We start from the raw sequence: 22,745 nt of genomic DNA on the forward strand, positions 1-22,745 counted from the left end.
TGTTACCTGAGAGAAAAGACCAACTCCTACCTGTCTACAATCTCCTTGCAGGGAGTTGCAGAGAGCCAGTTCTTTAGGGTCAAGATAATGAGTCAGTCTTTGAAAGCCTCCTCCCAAAACTCTACACAGGAAGGAACACCCACAGCCATGAGGGACAACCAGCCCCAAAAGGGACTGCACCAAGACCACCCAGAGTAGATAATTTACAAGTCCTTGAATTTCTGACCCAGGCATGCAGGCTCAAACTGGTTTGATGGTATTGATCAAAGAGGAAAGGGAGCAGGGGTGCAGACATTTATCATCTGCAGCAGGTTGATCCCCTTGGTTATAGCTGTATTTTTGGGCCACTTGGAAATGGATGTGTCTCACTGTGCCAGAGCTGGGTTTTGGCAGGGATGAACCAGAGGCAGATTTGGGGTTCACACTCAGCTCTGCCTCCAGTATTCAGGTTAGCTGGGAAGTGGGAGGGGAAACCCATCCTGTTTCTGTCTGTCCTGCAGCTCTGGGGTTGATCCAAGATTGCCAGTCCTGTTCTGGGAACAGTGGCTGCTCTGCTCCAAGCCAGCCCATCCAACTGTATCAGCTTTTCCACATCCACCCATCTCTGCTGTTGCTCTGCCCAGCTACTGTTTTGGCATCTTTTGAGGCTGGTGGTGATCCTGTGGATGGGCCTCTCCTTTTCCTTTCTCAGCACTGCTGAGGCAACCTGAGATGCTCTAAATGACCCTCTCAATATAACCTGTATGCAGGGTACATTCCCTCACCACAACCAAAACAGATTTCTTATCCTGCCCTCCCTCACCCTGATGAGGGGATATCAAACAAGAAGGGGAAACTGGTTCTTTGAGGCCTGTGGTCAAATGGACCATTCTGTTTTCCAAGCATAATTTAAAAAACAGTTTATGGACAGGACAGAAACTACAGAGTCAGCTATTAACTGAGGCCAGCAAAAGAATGGCAGCATCAGGGTGCATCCAAACTTGGCCCTCTGAACATTTTGCCAAGCTGACTGTCTCAAACTGGAAGCTTGGCCAGACCCAGCTTTGCAGAGCTGCTGTCCTGCAAGCTTTGGGAACTCCCTCACTTCCACTGGCCTTGGAAACCAGAGCCCCAAGCTGCTTTTGTCAAATGAGCTGTTGTTGCAGCAGCAAAGTCAATCTGTATTTGGTCAGAGCTCAGCTTTATCATTTAAAAAAACAAACACTGAATTTCCAGCCCTGCTGGACACTGCCCCAGCATCGAATGCTGGTTTCCTGGCTGCTAACAAACATCAGCAAGGGGACTGCTGGAATTCCTGGGATTTACTCCTCTGGGTCCATGCCTTGTGGCAGGGCTTGAAGGCAACATGCCCACAGGGATAGAGGGAGGACAGGGTATGGAAGGGACTCAGAGGCATGGAAGTCCACCTGATCAATCACATGCAAGATGCATTCAGAGAGCCTCTAGCACATTTACTTAACTACTAAAATTATTTGCAACCAAATGACTTAATTGTCCCTTCTGACCTTACAAATCTCTGTATAAACAAGGGTTTATTCTCCCACACTCTGGGGAACAAATCCAGCTGGACAGAAGAGACTTGGGAGAACACATCCTCCAGCAATGTAAATAGCATTATGCTGTTTTACACCATCAGTCTAATGGCTGATGTAATTCACAAGCTCCCAAACACAAAGAGATGCTCAACTCACCCATGCACATTCTCAAGCCGCTGCTTAAATTCCCTCAAAGCATTCTGATCTTTTTTCCCCATGACTATTTCATCCTATATCAGCAAAGCCACAAATGAAGCCACTCCTACACAAGAGGATAATGCTGCCCACAAAAAGCTCTGTCCTCAACAGAAGACTCTAATGAATACCACTGTTTTAATGCACACGTGCTGAAAGCCACAAATAATTGGTGACAGCTGTGGGTGGACAGTTGTACTATTAGCTTGTCCTGCAGGGAGTTGCAGTAAATACTCAAGGATGGGCTCAGGCCACAGTGTTTGGAGCAGGATCTGGATCATGTCCCACATTCACCAAGCTCAGATTCCAGACTGTGCACACACCCTGCTTCAGGATTCAAACCTAAAACCTGCCTGCAAAGCTTTTCTTTTCACCCAGTGCTTGTCGAGGGGCTTCACCATGACATCTGACTCACACCCTAAGCTCTCCCAAGCCTTAGGGATGCATCCACTGGTTTGGTTTGGTTCGGTTCATCAGCCATAAAACAGCTCAGCTGGACAGATACAAATTTCACCAAAATCCAGGAAACTCTAAATCTGTTTTCTGCCACTCAGGACAATGATTAGCAGGAAGCACACTTACCCCTGGCATGTATTCCACAAAGATGGACAGTTTCTTCTCCTCAGGATCCCGCAGGCACCCGTAGTACTGCACGATCCTGTCGTGACGAAGAGTCTTCAACAGCTGAATCTCACATTCTAAAGCATTCACCTCCTGTAACAAACCACACAGGCTTCCTGATGAAGGGGAATGGTGTCTTTGGGAACATGATATAAATACTGCTCCATGCTGAGCACAGTTTTTGTAGAAGCTGTGAAGCTGTCCACAAAGCCACAGGCCACATGAGGCTCAGAAATAAGGAGCACTGCTCTAAGGGAAAGGCAAAGAAAAAGACAGGGCTTGGCTTTTGGACAGGTTTATTATTATTATTATTATTATTATTATTATTATTATTATTATTATTATTATTATTATTATTATTATCATTATTAGTGTTTAAGGAGTTTTTCTGGAAAGATTTCAGATTCTGAAATCTGTTTGATTTCAACAAAGTCACTGAGCAGAATGGGGAGAAGGTGAAGGGAGCAAGGAAGGTGAAGGGAGCAACAAAACTAAGGAAGATCAGACAGACCTGCAAGAGGTGATACCTGACACAGAGCAGGCCAATGTAACCAAGGAACTGGGAGGCACAGAAGTCACCAGAGCACCAGAGCCATTCAGGACTACTCCAGAGAGGGGAAACAACACCCTGCCTGCACACACAGCCTCCCAGGGACATGGACACCTTACCCTCAGCCCACAGCTCCCCAGGGTGCTGCAGAACAGCCCTGCCCCTGTACTCACTTTACTTGTCTCCTGGCTGTCAGGGTCGAAAGGCACCTGCTTCACTGACAGCTCCCTCCCAGTGTCAGCATCATAGCAGAGATAAACTTCCCCAAAAGCTCCTCTTCCCAGCAGCTTCCCCAGCCTCCAGTTCACAGGTGCCTGCAGGGCTACAGGAGAGAGGAGAGGGTTGAGAGAAGAGCACAGCAGGGAGACTTCAGCATCAGGGTCCACCTGACCCTACAGGGCAGTCAGTGAGTCTCTATCTCTCCCAGGGGCACCAGGACAAACCTATACGGGTGCTATTGGTGTGGGGGGAATGTCTCCCAGTCTGCATTAGCATAAAGCAGAAACAAATCCCAGGAAATTCCAATTTCATTAAGAGTCTTTCCTCTAAAAACTGTTTCCTTAGCCAACACTGGAATTTCCCTTCTGCTGTGGGAGTGTTTAGCAGATTACAGGATGGCTGAGCAGCAACCAAGGCAGGGACCAGTGAGGAGTTTTATCTCACTGGTTATGACTTGGATGTTATCCATCACTAAACAGCCCCAAAATGCACCAGCTTCTATACCATGGGCAGTCTTGCAATAGCAGAGGAGCATCTTTGAGTGCTGGGGTGACAGTAATGCAAGCCAAGGAACAGAAACTCTGGATGCATTTGCTCCCACATCCCAAGTCTTCTGGGAAGCTGACAGTCCAACACACAAGCAATCACCTGTAACCTGGCAAGATGTACACCAGCTGACCCCACACAGCTCTCAGCCAAAGGCTGAGTAAGACACAGGGTGTTGTACTAAACCCTGCTCATGACACACAAGCTGGTGCAGTGTGCCTCATGGTGGGGGTGCAGTCAAAGTTTACCCATGGCTGCTTAGCTGATGTCCAGCAACATCAGGAATTAGTAAATCAGCAGGTCACAATAACTCAATTTTGTGCCAAATCCCAGCTCTCCTGAAGCCTCAGGCACTTGGGGCTTTGGTTCACTCACAGTTCCTGGCTTTTGTAGGGGAGGTGCTGAAGGCCTGCAGACCCTTTTCAAAATTGTTCCAACACTTGGGCCTGTATTCATCATACTGCAAGGTGCTGAGCTTGCTGTCCCCAGTAAAGCTCTTGGTTCTGCTGGAAGGGACAAGCTGAAACAGGTTCTCCTGTGGGAAGTAACTCCTGGGGAAAGTCCTCCGGCCTGCAGGGAAAAAGGGGTAAAATGACAGCCAGAACACACAGAGCAGCTTGGATCCACCTGTCACCACCTTCTCACATCACTGCCCAGATCCTCACCTCCTCAAATTAAAGCAAAGCAAGTGTAATGAAACTGAAGCAAAGCCTTGAAGATTTTAAATTCAATTTAAGAGTTGATAACAGCAGGCATTACATCTAATGTAGATGTTTCCAGAGGGGTTTGCAACCGTTTAATTACATCAACGGGTGTGTTGGTTGTTAATCACAATTAAACACTGAACAGGCAGAGATTTACATTGAAAATTATCCTTGCCATCCCCTAAGTCCACATGCAAATGACCACACAGCAGGGCCAGACCTGCTTTCACAGGGGTGGCAGTGAGAGATGAAGCTCATTCTGGAAAGCTCAATATGCTCCCTGCATGTCCTCAGTACATTTTTCCCAAGGGAATTTTTGCCTCCCACTACTTGCAGTCTTACACAGCGAAAGAATGAGCAGGAAAAAGATGATGGAGTTGGCCCCAAAGCTCAGAGCTCACCAGCTTAAAACAGAGAAGCAAACAGATACTACTACCCTGAAATTGCTTGGGGATTTCCTATGGCTCAGTGAGAAACCTGCTGTAAAGGTCACAAAAATCATCCTCAAAAGCAAGCAATCTAGGGGAGTAGGAAGGTTGATACTGCCAGGGATGAGAAATGCCAATCATCCCCATGGTGAAATTAAAGCAGGAGGTGTAAGCAGAGGACAGGCTCAGCACTTCCCAAGAGCAGAGCCACAAGGTCTCACAGAGAACAACCCTTCTGAACACACAAGTGAATCCCAAAGCACTTGGTGGCTCTCCCTTTATCAGAAACCTCTCCTTCCCAAGTGTTTCCAGTCCCAGGCACTGGCAGAAGCCATCAAGGACTGATCACCTCCCACCCTGAGCCCCCATCACGTCCTTACCATCGCTGTAGTCCTTGCGACTTTGGGAGAGATGGTACTGCCTTGGGAAGGTCCCACCTTTCCCAAACCTCTCACAGAATGGGATGTCAAAATCTGCCAGGAGGGAAGAAGACACAGATATTTCTGAGATCAGCTCAGTATCAAATGCTCAGAGTGTTTCTTATGGAAAACACTGAGACAAGAAGGAGGTGACAAGGTGTTCATTTACACAACCCTACACATCCCAAGGCTCCCTGTGAAATCTGCCTACACTCACAAACTCTTCAGTGGAAAATCAGGGTTAGACACACTGCCCTTAGTGCCCCTAAAGCAGAGGTTTAACTGCTGACTTAATGGACCCTGGCCCACATTCAAGCAGGGGATTAACACAGACCATGCTTGCTTTCCAAGGCAGAGCACTAAAACATCTTATTTGCACTTGGAAAATGCAAAAAATTGAAACAGAACTGCCAGGCAGGGTCAGGCCTAGACACATCCACTCCAAAACATTTGCTATGATATCAGCTATTTCCAGGAAAATGCAAAAAAATCCAGCACTTGACTAACACCAGATAATATCTCCCCTCTTTCTTCTCAGATGTAACTCCTCCCCTCTGAAAGCCAATTCAAACCTCCAGAGCTCCAAACTTTTATATTTATTTGATTAAATGCTAGAAAGATAGAATATACAGAAGGGATTAAAGACCATCAGAGTTTAGATGCTGGATGATGAGAGAGATGGATGGACATGCAAGATAAGGACATATTTTTTTAATAAAAACGCCAGCACAGGAAGCCATTGCTGGTAGCACCAAATAACTTGAGATTAAAATATCTGTCATTCCACCCCCTTCTTTCACCTGCTGTTTTTCCTCCATCCAATTCTAATGACACAGCCCCTTCTGACTGTTTGTTTGTCTTAGCCTGGGGCCAGCAGCAGCTCCTCAGAGGCCATTCCTGGCCTCTGCTGTGCTTCGGTGTGATTGCCAAAAAGAGCACATAATGGCTGAAATATGGTCAGCAAGAGGAGCAACAAGGACAGGGCAAGAGGTTCTCGGTGAGCCACGTGTGAGCAACGGTGCCCAGAGGTGTCTCAAAGCAAAGTGCCATGGGGGAAGCATTAAAACTTCAGCAACAAGGGCTGACTGCAGCTTCATCTCTGCAGCTCAATCTAGAAATCCTGCCTCAGGCCAGCAATGAGTTATCCTGCCACAGGCTGGCTGCCATTTGCTCATTTTTATTAGTGCAAGTCATTACAATATTACAGAGTTTCCATTATTTAACCAGCTGGATGTTTATAAGTGATTAAGCAGTAACCTATGATCTGTGCAAGCACCAATACAGCTTCTCTCACAGCATTTGCACTATTGCAGATTATTATTCATGCAAGTGGAAGAGGTGTAACTCCCTAGAGAGCTGGGCTTTGCTGTGTAGGAAGTCGGGATCCTGAAGGGGCAACTCCCAGATGAGAAAAGAGAGACAAAAGCTGATCCTACAAGGCTGTTCCCAGAACCTTGCAGTTGTCTGCAAACACAAGAGCAACATCTTCCAACACAGATCTCTCTACAGCTTTGCTTGCTTGCCTCCATCCACCTCAGGGCCCCAGCTACCCAGTTTGGACTATTGTTGCTGTCAACTGATTCCCAAACCAGCCCCAAAGGTATTGCTGCAGAATCACAAAGGGTTAAGGAAGACAAGAGCAGCCCTGCCTGTGTTTGCTGCTCTGGGCCTTTTGATTTTAGAGAATATTCATGTTTGATCATTACAGGGTCAGTTCTGAAGGGTTACCAAAGCCATGGAGCTGGTTTGCTTGATTGCTTTTAATTACTTTTCATGCCGTGCCATCTCTCTGATAGTCTTCATCCAGCCTCTTCACTATGAGCTTTTTATACTTTTCAGCAAATATAAACCACCAAGAGTGCTTACCCATGCAATCAAGACTGTCTTTGGGATGGCTCTTCCTTCCAGGAACAGGGGTTTGGGGAAAGGGAGGGCTGCAAAGGGATGGGAAAAAAAAGGATTTATTTATTGTATCAGAAAGGAAATTAATATGAAATTAATAAAAATAAAACTATGAAATTAATAAACTAGGGAAAGGACAGGATAAACCACAAGCTGCACTGACCACTGAGCTCCCATCCTCATCCTGCACAAGAATGAGGATTGGTTTTTTGGCTGGATCACAGCTTGTTCCTGTGGCAAACAAAAGGGATGCTGCAAAACCCACAGTCACCAGGCTGAAATGAAGCAGCCAAAGGTCTCACCCCTGTGCAGGAGGCAGCTCAGAAGAAGGGCCACAGGCTTCTGCTCCCTCACTGTCAAGTGTTCAACCACACACCTCTGCTTTCCATGGACACTGCTGAGCTGCTGCAGGTGCTCACACCAGAGTCCCTCAGCCATGCTCAGTTCATGCAGCTTTCCCTCCTGTCCAACATCACCTCCCACCTTCCTCACACAGACTCTGCCCCACCACTGGGAACACACAGCCTCCCATGGGACCAGGAGGGAGAGTGTGACATTGGTGCCTCAAGGCCTTTAAACTGCAGTGAGAGGATGGAAAAGCACTGCAAGGGGATTTCTGCAATCCCAATTTCACCTCAGGCTCTTAAAGAGTGATCTGGGCATGTGGGTTTTACACTTCTCTTTTAACAATACGGGCACAGAGTAGAAATCAGCTTTGTAAAGTGCTCTGAAACCTACTCATGTCAAAGCTGATCCCTGCTGTGGCAAAGAGGAGTTTGTGGTGCTGTTCCTAACCCTCAGCCTGGTCACTGAGCCTGGTGACTTGCTCTGTCCTCTTGGGCTGATCCCAAACAACTGGCTGCAAGGCCCCCACCACCTCTTTGCAGGAAGAGTCCCACTAACTCCTCTTCCTTGGAGTAATACAGCCCCCCTTGTGCCTTTTCCAGCTCCTGGAACCATGACTGGACACATCTGCCTGCTTTGGACATGAAATCAGGCCATGCCACCCTCTCACAGACAGAGCTAAAAGCCTAAAGCTCTCCTCTAAGTTCACAGCAGTGTTACAAACAGCCTGTGCTCCTTCTGCTGTTCTTCTTGGCAAAATCTCTGCAAAAGCAAAGCTGGGGCAGAGAGGTTGGGAACACAAGGAATCCAGCTTCAATACAGCCCTAACAATGAGCAAATACATCACAGGAAATTATTAAAAGCCACAAAAAGGAAATGGACCTTGATGCTGAGACAGGTCCAAAGCACACGGAGCTGCAAACCCAAAGCACACTACACAATCAACCCAAGGCAGGCCTGCTGGAACACAGCCTTGGGGCTGGATGGAACAGCAACAGCGGAAAAAAATAGACAACCTTTGATGCAGATGGAAAAAAAAATACACTGCTTCCCAAAAGGACACTGTGTCTTATCCACAGCTCACCCTGCACAGCAGCAAACACAGGGATTCTGTGCACGTGGGAGCTGGGATCCAGCTCAATGGCAGCAGGCACTGAATCGCAGCCTGGCTTAGTACAACGTGTCCCAGTTGCTTCCTGCTGAGCAGCTAAACTTAGTTACTGCTCATCTGGTGTCCCCAGCACCTTGAGTGACATGTCTGTGGCTGCTGGCACTGCACAGGGGCTGCTGAGTTTGCCAGTGGTCAGTGGAGAGCAGACAGCGTGCCCAGGGAGGAGCAGGCACGGAGAGGCTGATGGAATATTGAACCTGACTGCAGAGAGCCAGAGGTGAAGGAGGTGCTGGGAGGGTGGTGAAGCACTGGAAAAGGCTGCCCAGAGAAATTGTGGATGCCCATCCCTGGAAGAGTTCAAGGCTAGGCTAAATGGAGCACTGAGTAACCTGGTCTAGTGGAAGCTGTCCCTTCCCATGGCAGGGGATTGGAAACTGGATGATCTTTAAGGTCCCTTCCAACCCAAACCACTGTGTGATTCTGCCAGAATTTTCATGTCAAAAGGCAAAAAAAGAAAACCTGGTCACACAAAGCTAGGCTGTCTTTTTCCAGCTCAGATTACTGCAATTCAAATCATACCATTGCACAGACATCTGTGCTAGGATCTGGTTTTCAGCAATAAAGATAAATTTGTTTTACTCAGGAGCATCCTATCCCAACAGAAACCTCAGGGGTTGCCACTGATCCTGTTGCTCTCCTGCTGTGGAGCAGTTCAGCTTGTGAACATGGTGACACACACAACTCACCTGTCCACAGACCTGTCCAGTGACTGGCAGCTCCCAGACAGAGAATCATCAGGGCTGATGAAAGCTTCAAGCATCTGACAGAGAAAGAAAAGGGAAACAATAAAACCATGCACTGTAATTCTCCAAACTCCAGAAGGAGCAGACCTCTGCAGGGTCATCCATTTATGATGCCTTCTCTGCATTATTGTTCTTTCCAGCTGCTATTTGCTGGTAGGAAAACTGAAGCAAAGATCATCAGCACCCTGATGTTCAAAGTAGGCAGAGGAGTCAATGAGATTTCAAAGCATTTGTGAGAAATAATAATATTTACTACTTTTTCCTTACTACTAAAGGAAAATATGTATCAGGACACAAATGATGTGCCCAAGGCCAAGTGGATATTGTGTACCAGAGGCAGGACTGCAGCCCTGGGCTCCTGACTTCCCGAGCTGCCCTGGCACACGAGCCCAGCCTTCCTCTCTGCTGATAAGAGCAGCATCATCAGGGCTTTGGCTGGAAGAACCGGCTTGGCACTCACCAGCTCAGTGAAGTCAAAAGCTGCATTTGTGTTGCTTCCTGGATGAGACATTGTACTGGCCAGGGTTATTTATAGCTGGTTATTAACAATAGAGAGTTTGTAAGGAGTGGTAAACCCTGGAGCTGTGTGCAGTTCCACATGGAGCAGAGCCTGCTCTGGGCCACACTGTGCTGAGGACATTCACTAACTCCTGCTCCACAGCTCATTCCTGGGAAAGCTGAGCAACAAGGGTTAAACACCATGTGGAGGCACACTTTGCTGCTTCCCACATTGCTCCTCCTTCCCCAACAGCCTCCCTTTCCCCAGGCTGTTCCCATCAGCCCTCCTCAGCCAGCTGTCAGAACAACTCATGCTGTTTTGGCCAGGCAGTTCCAACTGCAAAGTGCAATTCTTCTCTGCTTCCTAGTTTTTACCCTAAAACCTCCTTCAAAATGCACTAGGCCAAAGAGGAGCAAGCAGAAGCCATTCCCCACCTCTGCCAGCCATGCCAGGTCTCTTCTGGCAGTTAAAGCTGAAACAGACTCATTTCTCAAAAGCATAAAATTGGGAACTGGAGCATGCTCCATACTCAGCCTCTGTTCATCTGCCAGGCTGGTCCCAAGACCACTGTTACATCACAGGCTTGCACAGGGGCATTCCCCAAAAGGCAGCAAGCTCCAGCTTCTGAGTGGTTTTCCATAAGGCACATATGGAAGCAGCAGTACAAGAACATTCTGGAGGCAAAGCCCACAAAGGGAAGAGCAGAACTGCTCAGTGAGGAAAGACAATAAACCCCAAACCATTCCCTAAACCCCTTTTCCCTGCTTTTAATTCACCAGCAAAGGGCTGTGGGCCACCCACAGAGTGATGCTGGGGAAAAGCAAGGAGAGCATCTGGGAACCTTCATCCAGAGCAGGCTCAGGGCTCTGAATTAATGGAGCTCCACAAACAGCCAGTGGAGCTGGGCTGATTTACACCCAAGGGGGTCAGGGGACCCTCCCCCTGCACACACACACACACTTTGTCTTAATCCTTCCCAACATGTTTTGGAGGCATGTGAAAACAATGGGGAGCCAACTTTTGGCTGCAAGGAGCACACGATACATCTGCACTCTGACGCTGCCAAGAGTCACCCGGAGTGACTTCTTATTTTATTAATGGCTGTATAATAAACTGTTGAAAACACAACTTTGCCATGGAAACACTGGCACAGACTGCATGCAAATGTGGAGCTAGTGGGTGCTTTTGAGTGTAGGAAATACACATCTCCCCAGGAACACCCTTGGGGGCCAGCATAGCAGCCTGATGGATTTAGTTTAGTACCTTCCAGATGTCCCTCCTGCAAACTAGGGATTCTTGCTCTTGTGTTTCCAAGAGCTTTGTAAGAATGACATGTGCTCAGACAGCCCAGCTGACTTCACAGGATCTATACTAAGCTCTTTAGAGCTACAGATTGAGCAGAAATGCAAATTGAGAGGGAGGTGTAAGGTGCTCCCACTGTGGTCCCTTGACACTGTAGAGTTTCCCTCACCGTGGGTACCAAATTGACTGGAGGATGAAGTACTGCTCAGCACTGAGGAACTTGCTGCTCTCTTATTGCTGAGGGGCTGGAATATACAATTTCCTTATTAAGAGAGTTTAAAAAAATATAAATGGGGGAGGGACAGAGACACAAAACCACAAAGGCCGTGGGCAGAGCCAAGAACTGTAACTGGAGCTCGTGCAGAAACACCACATGGGAAGCAGCCAGAGCTGCTGATATCCCCAGGCTGTTGCAATCACAGGCAATCGGTTGCTTGGCACATTCCCTCATGGTCCTGGGATCTGGGAATGCTGTGGCCATGAGGGCCTGGCAGCTGGTACAAACATGTGCCCCAGATCTTAGCTGCTCCAGAGCTACCCGAGATGCCTGGGCACATTTGCCATCCCCACAGGCTCTCAGGGTTCCTGGAAATCAGACATTCCCATGGGCATTTCAAGCCCAGGGGCACCCATTCCTGAAAAAAGCTGGCCTGAGCCCCAAGCACAGGCACTGCCAGAATGTAGAGGTGGGAGCAGCTCTCCCAGCACAGCCAGTGTCGGAATTCAGGACATCCCTCTGGCTGTCCTGGACTGCCAGGACCCCTGCCAGGGGGCTCAGAGACCTGGCACAGAGCCCAAGGTGCCTGTGGGTTTGATTATGACCCATGGAGCAAATTACCAAATTACCTTATATGAAGATCTGCAAGCCACAAAAGTAGAATGACAGTGAATTTATCATGGGGTGAAAAATAGATTTTTGGGGTTTTTAGAATGGGGGTTCAGGGAGCAAGATGGAGGAATCTGGGCATGTCCAGCCTTTCTCCTTCTTGGCCTCCATCTTCTGCTGTGGTGTTGGCACTTTTAGATTGGTTTAGAGTAGAAGCTCACTGTCTAACATAGGTGATAGGTATTGGGAAGTGATTGTAAACATTGTACATGTAGTTTTTAGTATAAAAAGATAACACAGCCCTGGGGGCAGGCAGAGTGCCTCGGACTGTCCTGCTGAGTGGACCTCGGCTGGACAGGTGAAAATATTTTATAGATAAGAAACAATAAACAACCTTGAGACTGAGAACTGAAGAGCTCTGACTCCTTCAACCACCAGGCTGGGAAAAGAGACTTTCCAACACATCTCAGGGTCCCTCTGAGCAGTCAGAGATGCTGAGAAGCCAGCAGAGCTGTCCCACTGCAGCCACACCCCAGCCCCACTCACGTTCTGGTCCATGGTCTCAGGGATGAACTCTCCCTCGCTGTTGATGCTGGTGTAGGAGCCCTGGCGGGCGATCTGCTGCTGCTCCTCGGGAACGCTGCCCGGCGGCGGGGAGCTGCGCCCGGTGTGCAGGGAGCCTGGGCAGGGACACACACGGTCAAGGAGGGCACCCACCAAGCCAAACCCTTCCAGAAACGCTGTCCCAGTGAGCACACAGCTCCTGGGTGCCAGCACAGGAGTCCAGGGTGGTGTAATAAGTGACACAGGCTCTCGAGGCATTTACAGAAGGCTAATTCACTCTATTAACAAACCCATTGCTTTTTATACCCTAGTATAAAATCCCTATCCCTAAAATTGGTCTTTTAATTAAAACACCTGACAGTGTTTTAATTAAAGGACCAATCAAGTCCATCCCTACAGGTGGACTTGATTGGTCCTTTAATTAAAACACCATCACCACTGGCTAATTAAGAAACCACCCTTTGGTAAACATATCTCCACAACACATTCCACACGTTCACAACACCAGGTGCAGCAAGTGAAGAAAAGTATTGTTTATAATTCTTCTCTCTGAGCTTCTCAGAGCCTCTCACAGAATGATGCCTGGGAAAGTTGTCTGTTGCTCTCTGTGACCAGAGAGCTGCTGCCACAGCTGGGTTTGAACTCATGAGGATGGGAATGGAGCTAGAGGTGTGATGCTGTTCATGGGCATCCGCCAAAGCTTTAGCAACAGGGAGGGTTTGTTACTGTGGGACCACACAATGTGTATCAGACTTGACTTTCAACACACCCTGGATCCTAAGAGCTGTCACTGTATCCAGGTGTGATGCTAGAAAGGAAAGCAGACTCTGGGAGTTCTGCTGTGATACAATCAGTCAGCCTCAAAGCAAACCACAAACCACAAACCCACCTCGCCTTTGACCTCTGGGCATTCCCTCCCTGGAGCAGGTGACTGCCTTATCCAGGCATGTAGGAAAGAGCCTGGCTGTGCTCAGAACATCACTGAAACACTTGTTATATGGAAAACAATTTGCACTCAAATACCTTCTTCTCCCCCCTTTCCCTACACAAAAGTAAAGACAAAGGAAAACCAGCCCTGAAACCCAAAAACCCCAGGGCAGGAGTGATCTATGGGATTGGTTTCTCCCATTTTTGGCCAAGGGAATTGTCTCCCCTCTCTGTAACCCCAGAGCTTATGCACAGACAGCAAAGCTTCCACTGGCTCCCTCACAGGGCTCTTAGCAGAAGGTGATTTCCATTTTGCACCTGGGAGAGAACCCCACAGCTTCTTTATGAAGATGTTCCATTCCTCCTGTTTATTCCCCCAAATCCACTCTATCCTTGTGCCTTTTCCAGCTTTAGGGATTACTGCCCTTGCTTGGCCCTGCTGCAGAGTCTTGGCTGTGCACTCCCTCCCCTCCATCCCTGTGCTGTCATCACTCCAAGGCAGGGAACTGCTGATGGAGATCCATGTGGGTCCATGCTGGAGCTTCAGCTGGCATTGTGCAACATGAGCTTTCACACAACACAACAACCTGTTTTCATGCAGGCTTCTGAAAAGCACACATCCTTGAGGAGATGGAAAGCACATGGAGATGTGTTTCCTCACGTTTTGTATCCATTTTGTGGCACTCCTGCCAGGTCTTGGGTTCATTACCACCATTTGCTAACAACATGGCCAGGGCTGAGCACAAGAGAAAGGTACTGGGAAGGGACCTACCCCATCATGGAGAGTCAACACTGATCTACCAAACAACACTTCTGCCTCTTCTGCATCACAGTTACTGTGCCACATGGATCTCTGGAATAAATCCATCCATCTGCGTGATCAACATGACCTACCCAAGTTCCCACCTTTCACTTAAGCAGATACACATCAGGAGCTATGATGAATGTTAACAGTGTCACAGCAGCATTAAAGATCATTAAATCAGGCCTTTTTGCTGGATTTACAGCAAACACACAGATTTGTCTGTCCATGCTACATCTTCCTTCAGACTCCTTGCTTAGATTGTAAAAATAAAAGTCATATGGCTTTGAGTTACTTTTTTTTTTTCTTCTTCCTATTTTCTCCTTCACAGATTTCCTGCAGGATAAGAACACAGTGAAAAAACTCCAACTGAAGTAATGCCAAGATCAAGAGAAGAGAAACTCTCGAGTGCTGCAGCACTCATAACGAACTGGCTTTCCACCAGCCCTAAAACAAAACCAGTTGGGAAGTACAGCATCCTCTCTTTGAAGATAAATAAATAAACTTTTAACTGTTGAGCAGTTCAGGCACCCTGAATAAATTACTGCATCAGCAGCCCCTTGTTTGCTTAGCAGATGCCAATCTGGAATGCAGCACAAGGGCATCTGGGTGGCTCTTGCCCCAGAAAGCTGCTGAGGATTTAGTGAGGTGTAACTGCTGTATCTTAGCCCTGCTGAGCATTTCTGTTACTGCTGCAATGAGCTGTGGATTTGCTCATGCACTATTGGGATTTTTTGCTCCAAGGACCCAGTTGTTATCCAGAAACCCTTTGATTATGATTTTACAAAGATCTGTACATGCCCTGTTTGACTTTGAACACAGGAGTTAAACCAGACTTATCACAAGCACAAAGACTTCCCATGATCTCCCATTAAGCCTTTGCCTGTAACAACTACTCCCAGCCATAGATCAGCTGTGTTTGACCTTCCAGAGTCACATTTCCTGCCAAAAACTTTAAAAGGGAATAAGACACCAGCTATTTCCCAGCAGGTAAGGAAATTAAACAAAGTGCTTATTAGGCTTTTGCCTGCTTGGAAACTGCTGGAGTGAAGCAGATCCCTTTTCAGCCAGGCTGTTTGGGTAGAAGTGCTGCCCAAAGTCATTTTTGCAGCTTCACACCTCCAGGAGCATTGGTTGCTGCTCCTTTGCATCCATGCATGTTCTTCCACCTGGGAGAAACATGGAGAGGTGCTGGGAGCAGAGCTCTGGAGCTCAGGGTTGATTCCCCACTCTAGCCCTATCCTGCTCTGGTAACAAAACCTCAGGCAGTCCCTGTGCTGCTGGAGGAGGGCAGGGATGGAAAACAGGAGTCAGAGCAACAGTGGTACTTCATGGCAGGCTTAATTCATAGTGGGGAAAACACACTGGATATATTGGATAATGCTGATTAATCTACCCTGAGCAGAGGAAGAAACAGACAGAAAAGTCCAGATGTGCCTGTTTGACACATCACAGATGCTCTTCACACTTGACCTAATACTCAAGAAACAGCAGCAGCACCAGGCAGGGAGAGGAGGCCCCCAAGGGACTGTGCTGGGGTCTATGGGACATCAAGTCACCTCCAGTGGGGATGTGTGGCATCCACATTCTCTGAAAAAATACCTTCACCCAGGCTTTTTCTCCTGGGAAGCTGAGAAGCCTCAGAGGAAAAGGAAAACAATTCTTATCTCATTTGCTTCTGCTGCGTTGTGCTCACATGTGCAATGTGTCTGGAGAATTTTTACCCACAGGTGATTGTTTCATTGGATTCTGCTGGGAGTTGTTTTCACTGTTTGGCCAATCAGGGCCAAGCTGTGTCGGGACTCTGGAAAGAGTCAGGAGTTTTCATTATTATCTTTTTAGCCTTCAGTAAGTATCCTTTCTGTATTCTTTAGTATAGTTTAGTATAGTATAGTATTCTTTAATATAATATAGTATTATAAAGTAATAAAGTAGCATTCTGAGAACATGGAGTCAGATTCATCATTCCTTCCTTCATCTGGAGGGAACACAAATACAATAGGGATGGGGCAGACTGTGAGGCACTTCTATACAGGCAGAGTGCTGGTCAGATCTCAGCAGCTCTGTTTGGGATTCCTGAACTCAGAGCTGGCCCTGGTTGAGCATCTGACCTCAGATACTCTCAGCAGCAAGGTGCTCTGGGGAGGGATTCCTGCTCCACTTACACACACGAATGTAAAGCCACAGATTTGAGAGCACAGAGTGTCCTGAGGACACAGAACCAGGACAGCACGGAGACTCACAGTCACTGCTGGCACCCACTGGGGCCTTTCATGTTCCCTTCTGCTATTTTCCTTTCAGAAGTGCCTTTCCTGCAGTCTGTGCAGAGCTCGTGGTGCTGCACGTACAGCCAGCTCCCCAGTGCCAGGCTTGGCTTCCCTCCGCCCCCGCATTCCCTGGCTTCATCTTCCCCTGCTCTTCCCAAAACTTCACCCACTGCTGACCAGCATCAAGCAGGGAAGAGAAGCCCTTGAAGAGGCAGAGCTGGGGAGGGTTTGCTGGCAGCTGCCACCACTCACAGCTGCAGCCACAGGGAGCCCAGCCCTGGGATGATGTTCCCAAACAAGGGACACCACGTCAGGATGTGCTGCTCCTCTAAGCCCTGGCAGAAACACCAGGCTCAGGACAGGGCTGCACAGGAGAAAGAGAGAAACCTGCTGGAAATTTCTCTCTTTGGTCCTGTCAAGAGGAGCTGTGAGCAGATGGATCAAATCTTGCTTAACTTCTTCTTTTCCAGTGGGCTCCCTGCAAGCCTCCCTCCTCTCCTTGCTGATCCTTCTGAGCATGGATTACTACATTTGATTTGAGGCAAATTTAGGGTACTTTTTAACAAATAAGCAAGACAGAAGCTATTTTTTAGTTCTAAAGCAGCTGGCATGATGCACATAGATAAATTTTCTTCCTCTTCCCAAAACAGAGCAGGTTTCATCCATCCTAACTCCTGCAATACTCCTGGTCTGGAGAGAGCTGGCAGGCACATGAAACCATGGCTCAGCAGCCTGAAAAAAACCCAGTAAAATGAAGCTTCTAGTAAATGTTTCTATTGAAATGGTGATGCTGGAATGGGGCTGTTAAATAATTTTTGGATAATGCTCTGAAACATGTATTTCTTCAAAGTAAATAAAAACAATCCTCAGTTATCTGAAAATCCAGAACCCCAAAAGTTTTCTTTTTTCAGTCCAAGTTCCCTTGGGCTTTTGCTGGCCACCAAAAAACTGGAAGGGGATTTCCACTGAAAAAGTTTATGGGGAAAAAAAAAAAAAGAAAGAAAAAGAAAATATTGACTTTGCATAAGGTTTTTCAGGGACATGGCATGAAGATATTTTCTGCCCAGCAGAAGCAAAAATAGCTAAATCTTCCCGAGAACATTTACCTCCCTTCCAATGTGCTTGTGCCAATTACATACAGTTTTATTATTTTCCACTGCTGTTTACATGGCAGAGTCAGCAGAAAAACATGAGACATCTCAGAAACACAGAGAACATGACCCTGAACTACCTTTTAGTATAAAGACACTTTAAATCTCCTTTTAAATGTGGTTTCAAGAGAAAAGCTGAACTGAATTAAGATCCTCTTTTGATAGCAACCACTTTGATGACAGCAGGAGGGAAACACTGTGAAATGACTTGTGACTGCAAGGGAAGAAGAGTTTCTCCTGCAGCCTCTTAAGATGCCTTTTGACTATGCACCAAGTTCAGAGAAATCCCCACTGCAGGAAAACAAAACACAGCATCATGTCTGTCTGTCTGTCTGTTCCCTGATGCTGGGTTTTATGCTCCATTTGAGATGCTGCTCTCCCTTTCAGCTTGCTGGAGTTTCTGCCCAGCTGCTGGATCGTCCAGTTCTGACTCAGGAGGTCAAAAATGCATCTGCTGGACTGTGAGCACCCTCTAAGCAGAGCTGCAGCAGCTTCCTACAGACCCCAGATAACCCAAAGAGAGGAGTTAGAGAGATAAAGAGAGACAACAACCTTCTGTTGTCATGCTGAGGGCTAGCTGAAACCTCCTGGCAAGACTGATGGCTTACATGGAAAAAGAAACAGGAATGACTGATGCTTGGGCTGGTTACTTTTGCCACCTGTAAAAGTGCCAAGGACTCAGAGTTTGGCACATCAGCTCCTGAAAATCCCAACATTAGCACACTCTGCATGCCACAGCTGGTGCTGCCCAGTGCTCCTCCTCTGCTACCTTGACCAAAGCAACACATTGTGTCCATCCCTGCACTCTGCTCTTCAAGCATTCCCTCAAAATCCATTTGTATCTCAGGCTCTCACCCTTGCAGGGCTGATATCTCACCCTTTGTCTGCCTTGCCTTGGCTCAGGGCATTCTTGAGGCAGTGACACCTCACAGTCAGGGATGCAGAGCTGGTCAGGAACCAGCAGCTCCAAAACAGGAAGGACAGGCCAAAGCATGGCAAAAAAAGCTGGTAGGAAAGGCTTAACTTTACAAGAATCCATCTTCCCACTAGCACAGCTACACATGGAATCAACCCTGCCCATCATGCTCAGGCTCACAGGTCAGTGACAGCTCCCAGTACCACAGCTCTTTGCTCATTACCAGCCTAACATGTACCAAAAAATAAAAAAAAGGCAGCAGAGAAGTTTTGCTCAAGTACATTTTCTGCTAACACTCTGTGCTTTATGTGTGCATTTCATCCAGGGTCATCTAGTGACTCTGCCAAACTCTCAAAAAACCATGGGAGCTAGGAAAAAAACAATAGAGAAAGACAAGCCTGGTACATCCAAACACCAGGCTCAAGGAGAGCCCTTGCACATGGGCCACCCAGCCCTGGCATCAGTGAGAGCTGGGCATGGCTGCACAAGAGCAATGCTGGACCTACCCTAGAGGAACATTTTCTATACATCTTGTCTGAGGTGCTGCAAACCACAGGATTTGTTATCAGCACAGGCTGTGAAACAGAGGAAGGGGGAGTCCTTGGAGAAAAACTCTCATTTGTTTCACAGAGAAGAGTTTGGAAGTGTTTACAGCCATATAAGTACAGAGGATCTTTAGAGGATGAAGTAATTTCTCCATGTGTATTTCTGACTTTATTCACTTTATTCAAGGCTGTCACTTCTACAGCTGCAGGAAAATGCTAAAGATCTGTAGAAATTCCCCTATAACCTGCACCCAGAGACACAGCAGAGAACTGTGTGAAAAAGTCATTCATCCTGCCTGCAGGCTGGAATATGAATAATTCTGCCCCTGCTACACAGTCCTACATACTGCTTTACCAGCTCTGCACAGGGTGCCCTGCTCTCTACAAAATCCTACAAAGTTCTTCACACAAAAGAGAGCTGACCATCAGGATTTCAAAAAGCTCAGAGTGTTTTAGAAAGCAAGGAAAGCATAAACTCAAGCCCAGAAAACCAAAGAGAAAACCACACAAGGCTACAAACAAGCCCCAGTCCCTGCAGGGCTGCAAGAGCAGATCAGGTGCTTGCCAGCCTGGCTTCAGGGGGTGCAGGTACCTGCTTCCAGCACCTCTGAAGGAAAGGGATGCTCCCCTTCCTCTGGAATGCCACCACTGCACACATGCCCCTGAGAAACCCCAGAAACAGCTTCCACAGATGGCATTTCACCCACAAGAACAGACTGGTGGCACACAGACACTTATTTGGTCTTTATGTGGTGAAGCTGGTGCCAGTCCAGGAGCTAAGGAGCCTGAGCCCACTCTGCTACTTTATCCTGCCACCTGAGAAAGGGGGACAGAAACTCAGAGAACAACAGCACAGGGTTAAAGGAATAACCAAAGGTCCCAAACAGCCTTGGCTTCCTACAGATTATCACTCTGATAAAGCTCAGTGGAATCAAATTGACTGGACATTTTTATCAGTGCATTTCCCACCCCCAAATGACAGCCCAGGTCCCCCACTCTCTTCACTTGTGTGCTCAGAGTGGCTCTGCTCAGCACAGCCTCCCCCAGCCTGCAGAGCCTCTCTCCCTCAGGCTGAGGACAAGCACTGGGTCACTCTGGGGGACATCAGGGTGGCCATCCAGACTGGGGTTGTGACAAAAAAAGAGGGAGAGGGTGGTGGCCAGGCTGAAGCAGCACAGAGCTGCCCAGGGAGTGCTGTGTCTCACTGACCTGTGGAATATTTGCGTGTCCTCTCCGAGTCTTTGTACAGGGATCCCATGATATCTCCCATGGATCTGGAGATCCTCATCTCATGCTGCTTGCTGTTGTTGGGCTGCAGGAGCTGGTGATCAGACAAAGGGAATGATCAGAATTGGCCAGAGCCCTGTGGACACACCATGTGAAACCCTGTATTTGGCTCCCTGGGACCCTATTACCCAAGAACTGTTAAAAAAAAAAAAAAAGGGAAAGAAAGAAGACATGCACGTAATCTAGAGTGATCCAAAAACCATTCACAAACATTTCACATCTGCTAATAAAACAGTCTAACAAGATTAAGCTCTCACAGATAATGGCAAATACAGATATTTGACATAAAAGACTGTTGCTGCACTCCATTATCTCCAGATAGGTACAGAGACTGATCACTGGACTGAAAACATTTGCAATCCCAAAATCAGCACCTCTCCTCCCTGCTCCCTAGACTCCAGTGGCAGCTGAGGCACTGCAGAGGTTCCTCTGCAACAGGGCAGAGGAACAGAGAAGGGAAGGTCAGGAAAAACAGGTAAGCAAGAGCAAAGAAAAGCATATCCAGCTGGTAACCTGATAGTGGCCAGGTTTTACTAAGATTCTACAACTACATGCTACAGTGAGCTGTGATTTTATGGTAATTTGATCTATGACTTCAGAACCATGTGCTCTCACACACAGGAGCATGGCCACATGCTGCAGGAAGAGATGGACCTGCTCCCAAGGGCAGGCAGCATCCACCTGGCTCCTCTGCTCTCTGACTTGCAGTACTGCTGTGCTCCCACAAAATGCCCCACTTCCACCCAGGGTTCCTGACTTGCAGTACTGCTGTGCTCCCACAAAATGCCCATTTCCACCCAGGGTCTCTGACTTGCAGTACTGCTGTGCTCCCACAAACTGCCCCATTTCCACCCAGGGTTTCTGACTTGCAGTACTGCTGTGCTCCCACAAACTGCCCCATTTCCACCCAGGGTTTCTGACTTGCAGTACTGCTGTGCTCCCACAAATTGCCCCATTTCCACCCAGGGTTCCTGACTTGCAGTACTGCTGTGCCCCCACAAACTGCCCCATTTCCACCCAGGGTTCCTGACTTGCAGTACTGCTGTGCTCCCACAAACTGCCCCATTTCCACCCAGGGTTGCTGACTTGCAGTACTGCTGTGCTCCCACAAACTGCCCCATTTCCACCCAGGGTTTAGGAAACCCCAAGTGATGCCTCAGTTTCCCCTGGGACTCTGCTCCCTGCACTTCCCAAGCCTCTCAAAAGCAGTGGAGAAGCTCCAAGGGCTGTGAGCACCCGCAGAAGAATGGGGATAAGTGAGTTTCAAGACTCCCAATCACTCCAGTACTTCTAGGAAATAAAAAGAAGAAACAGAGTTGCAACATCTACAAATCCCTTGCTCTACAGCCTGTGCTTGGGGCAGCACGACATGTGCTTTGGCAAGACACTCTGTGCAAGAGAGGTCAGGCTAACAGGCTTAACTGCAAAACCACTGAGCTCAGGAAAAAACTAATAAGTAAATAAAGATGGAAAAAACCCAGACAGTTCTGCCTGAGACTGAAGGATTCTCCAGTTTGCTCTTCCCAGCTTTTAGCACGGAGGGAACAGTCCCCATGCTGCCACCCAGCATGGCAAGGGCCAGGGCATCACCCTGAACACAGAGGAGAGGTGAAAAGGAATGGTGGTAGCATCTCTAGAAAGAAAGAAAGCACAAGGAGTCCTCTCAGCTTTGAGGGTCAGCCTGGTGTTTAACCCTTCACAGGAGCCAGAGGGAGCTGAGCTCAGCCTCTGGGCTGCTATCACAGGAAGATTTCTGAGCAGCTGAGCCAGAGCAGGGCTGACCCCCCTCATGACCAGCCTGCCCTCTGCTCTGCACCATCAGGAGACTCCTTTCCACTCCCCAGCACAATAACAAGGCACCTCAGACTGCACACAAAGGAGCAGAGAAGGTGAAGGGCTCACGTTCGCTTTCTTTGGAGCGCTCACAAGGATCCGCAGGCTCTTCAGGGAAGGGCTCAGCTCCAGCTGTTCCATGGCTTTGTCCAAATCTTCCTGGGATTTCAGTGGCATCAGGAGCTGGAAGGGATTAAACAAACACCAGAGGATGGCAATGTCACACTTTTGGGTAAACAGAAGGAGGCAGATTCCTACAGGGAGCAGCTTGGGAATCAGGGGATGAGGGAGGAACCCAAGGAGGTGATGGAAAACGGGGCCCCCGTGCCCTCCAGCTTGCTGAGCTCTAATATTTTCTTCCAAGACCTCATTTACCAAGGAACAGATGCAAAAAAAAAGTCACAACAAACAACATCTGCAAGGAGAAAGCTTAAAGGTCACACCAGCA

At 48.0% G+C, this 22,745-nt stretch overlaps 1 protein-coding gene across 3 annotated transcripts in view; it reads right to left on the reverse strand.

Annotated features, from left to right (window-relative positions):
* Positions 1-22,745, reverse strand: part of LOC129124582 (mitogen-activated protein kinase kinase kinase 3-like) — an 82,861-nt gene that overhangs the window by 6,405 nt on the left and 53,711 nt on the right. For 2 of the 3 annotated variants that reach the window (XM_077187678.1, XM_054639626.2), the window contains exons 6-14: positions 22,367-22,480; positions 20,387-20,498; positions 12,552-12,685; positions 9,322-9,395; positions 7,084-7,151; positions 5,179-5,271; positions 4,042-4,236; positions 3,075-3,223; positions 2,313-2,444 (exon numbers count right to left, since the gene is read on the reverse strand). In XM_077187678.1, the coding sequence (XP_077043793.1) occupies positions 2,313-2,444; positions 3,075-3,223; positions 4,042-4,236; positions 5,179-5,271; positions 7,084-7,151; positions 9,322-9,395; positions 12,552-12,685; positions 20,387-20,498; positions 22,367-22,480 (1,071 nt within the window). The remainder of the gene's footprint in view (positions 1-2,312; positions 2,445-3,074; positions 3,224-4,041; positions 4,237-5,178; positions 5,272-7,083; positions 7,152-9,321; positions 9,396-12,551; positions 12,686-20,386; positions 20,499-22,366; positions 22,481-22,745) is intronic. The other variant, XM_077187721.1, reaches the window with a different exon arrangement.

The sequence above is a fragment of the Agelaius phoeniceus genome, chromosome 1 (assembly GCF_051311805.1).
Source record: "Agelaius phoeniceus isolate bAgePho1 chromosome 1, bAgePho1.hap1, whole genome shotgun sequence".
Lineage (NCBI taxonomy): Eukaryota > Metazoa > Chordata > Aves > Passeriformes > Icteridae > Agelaius > Agelaius phoeniceus.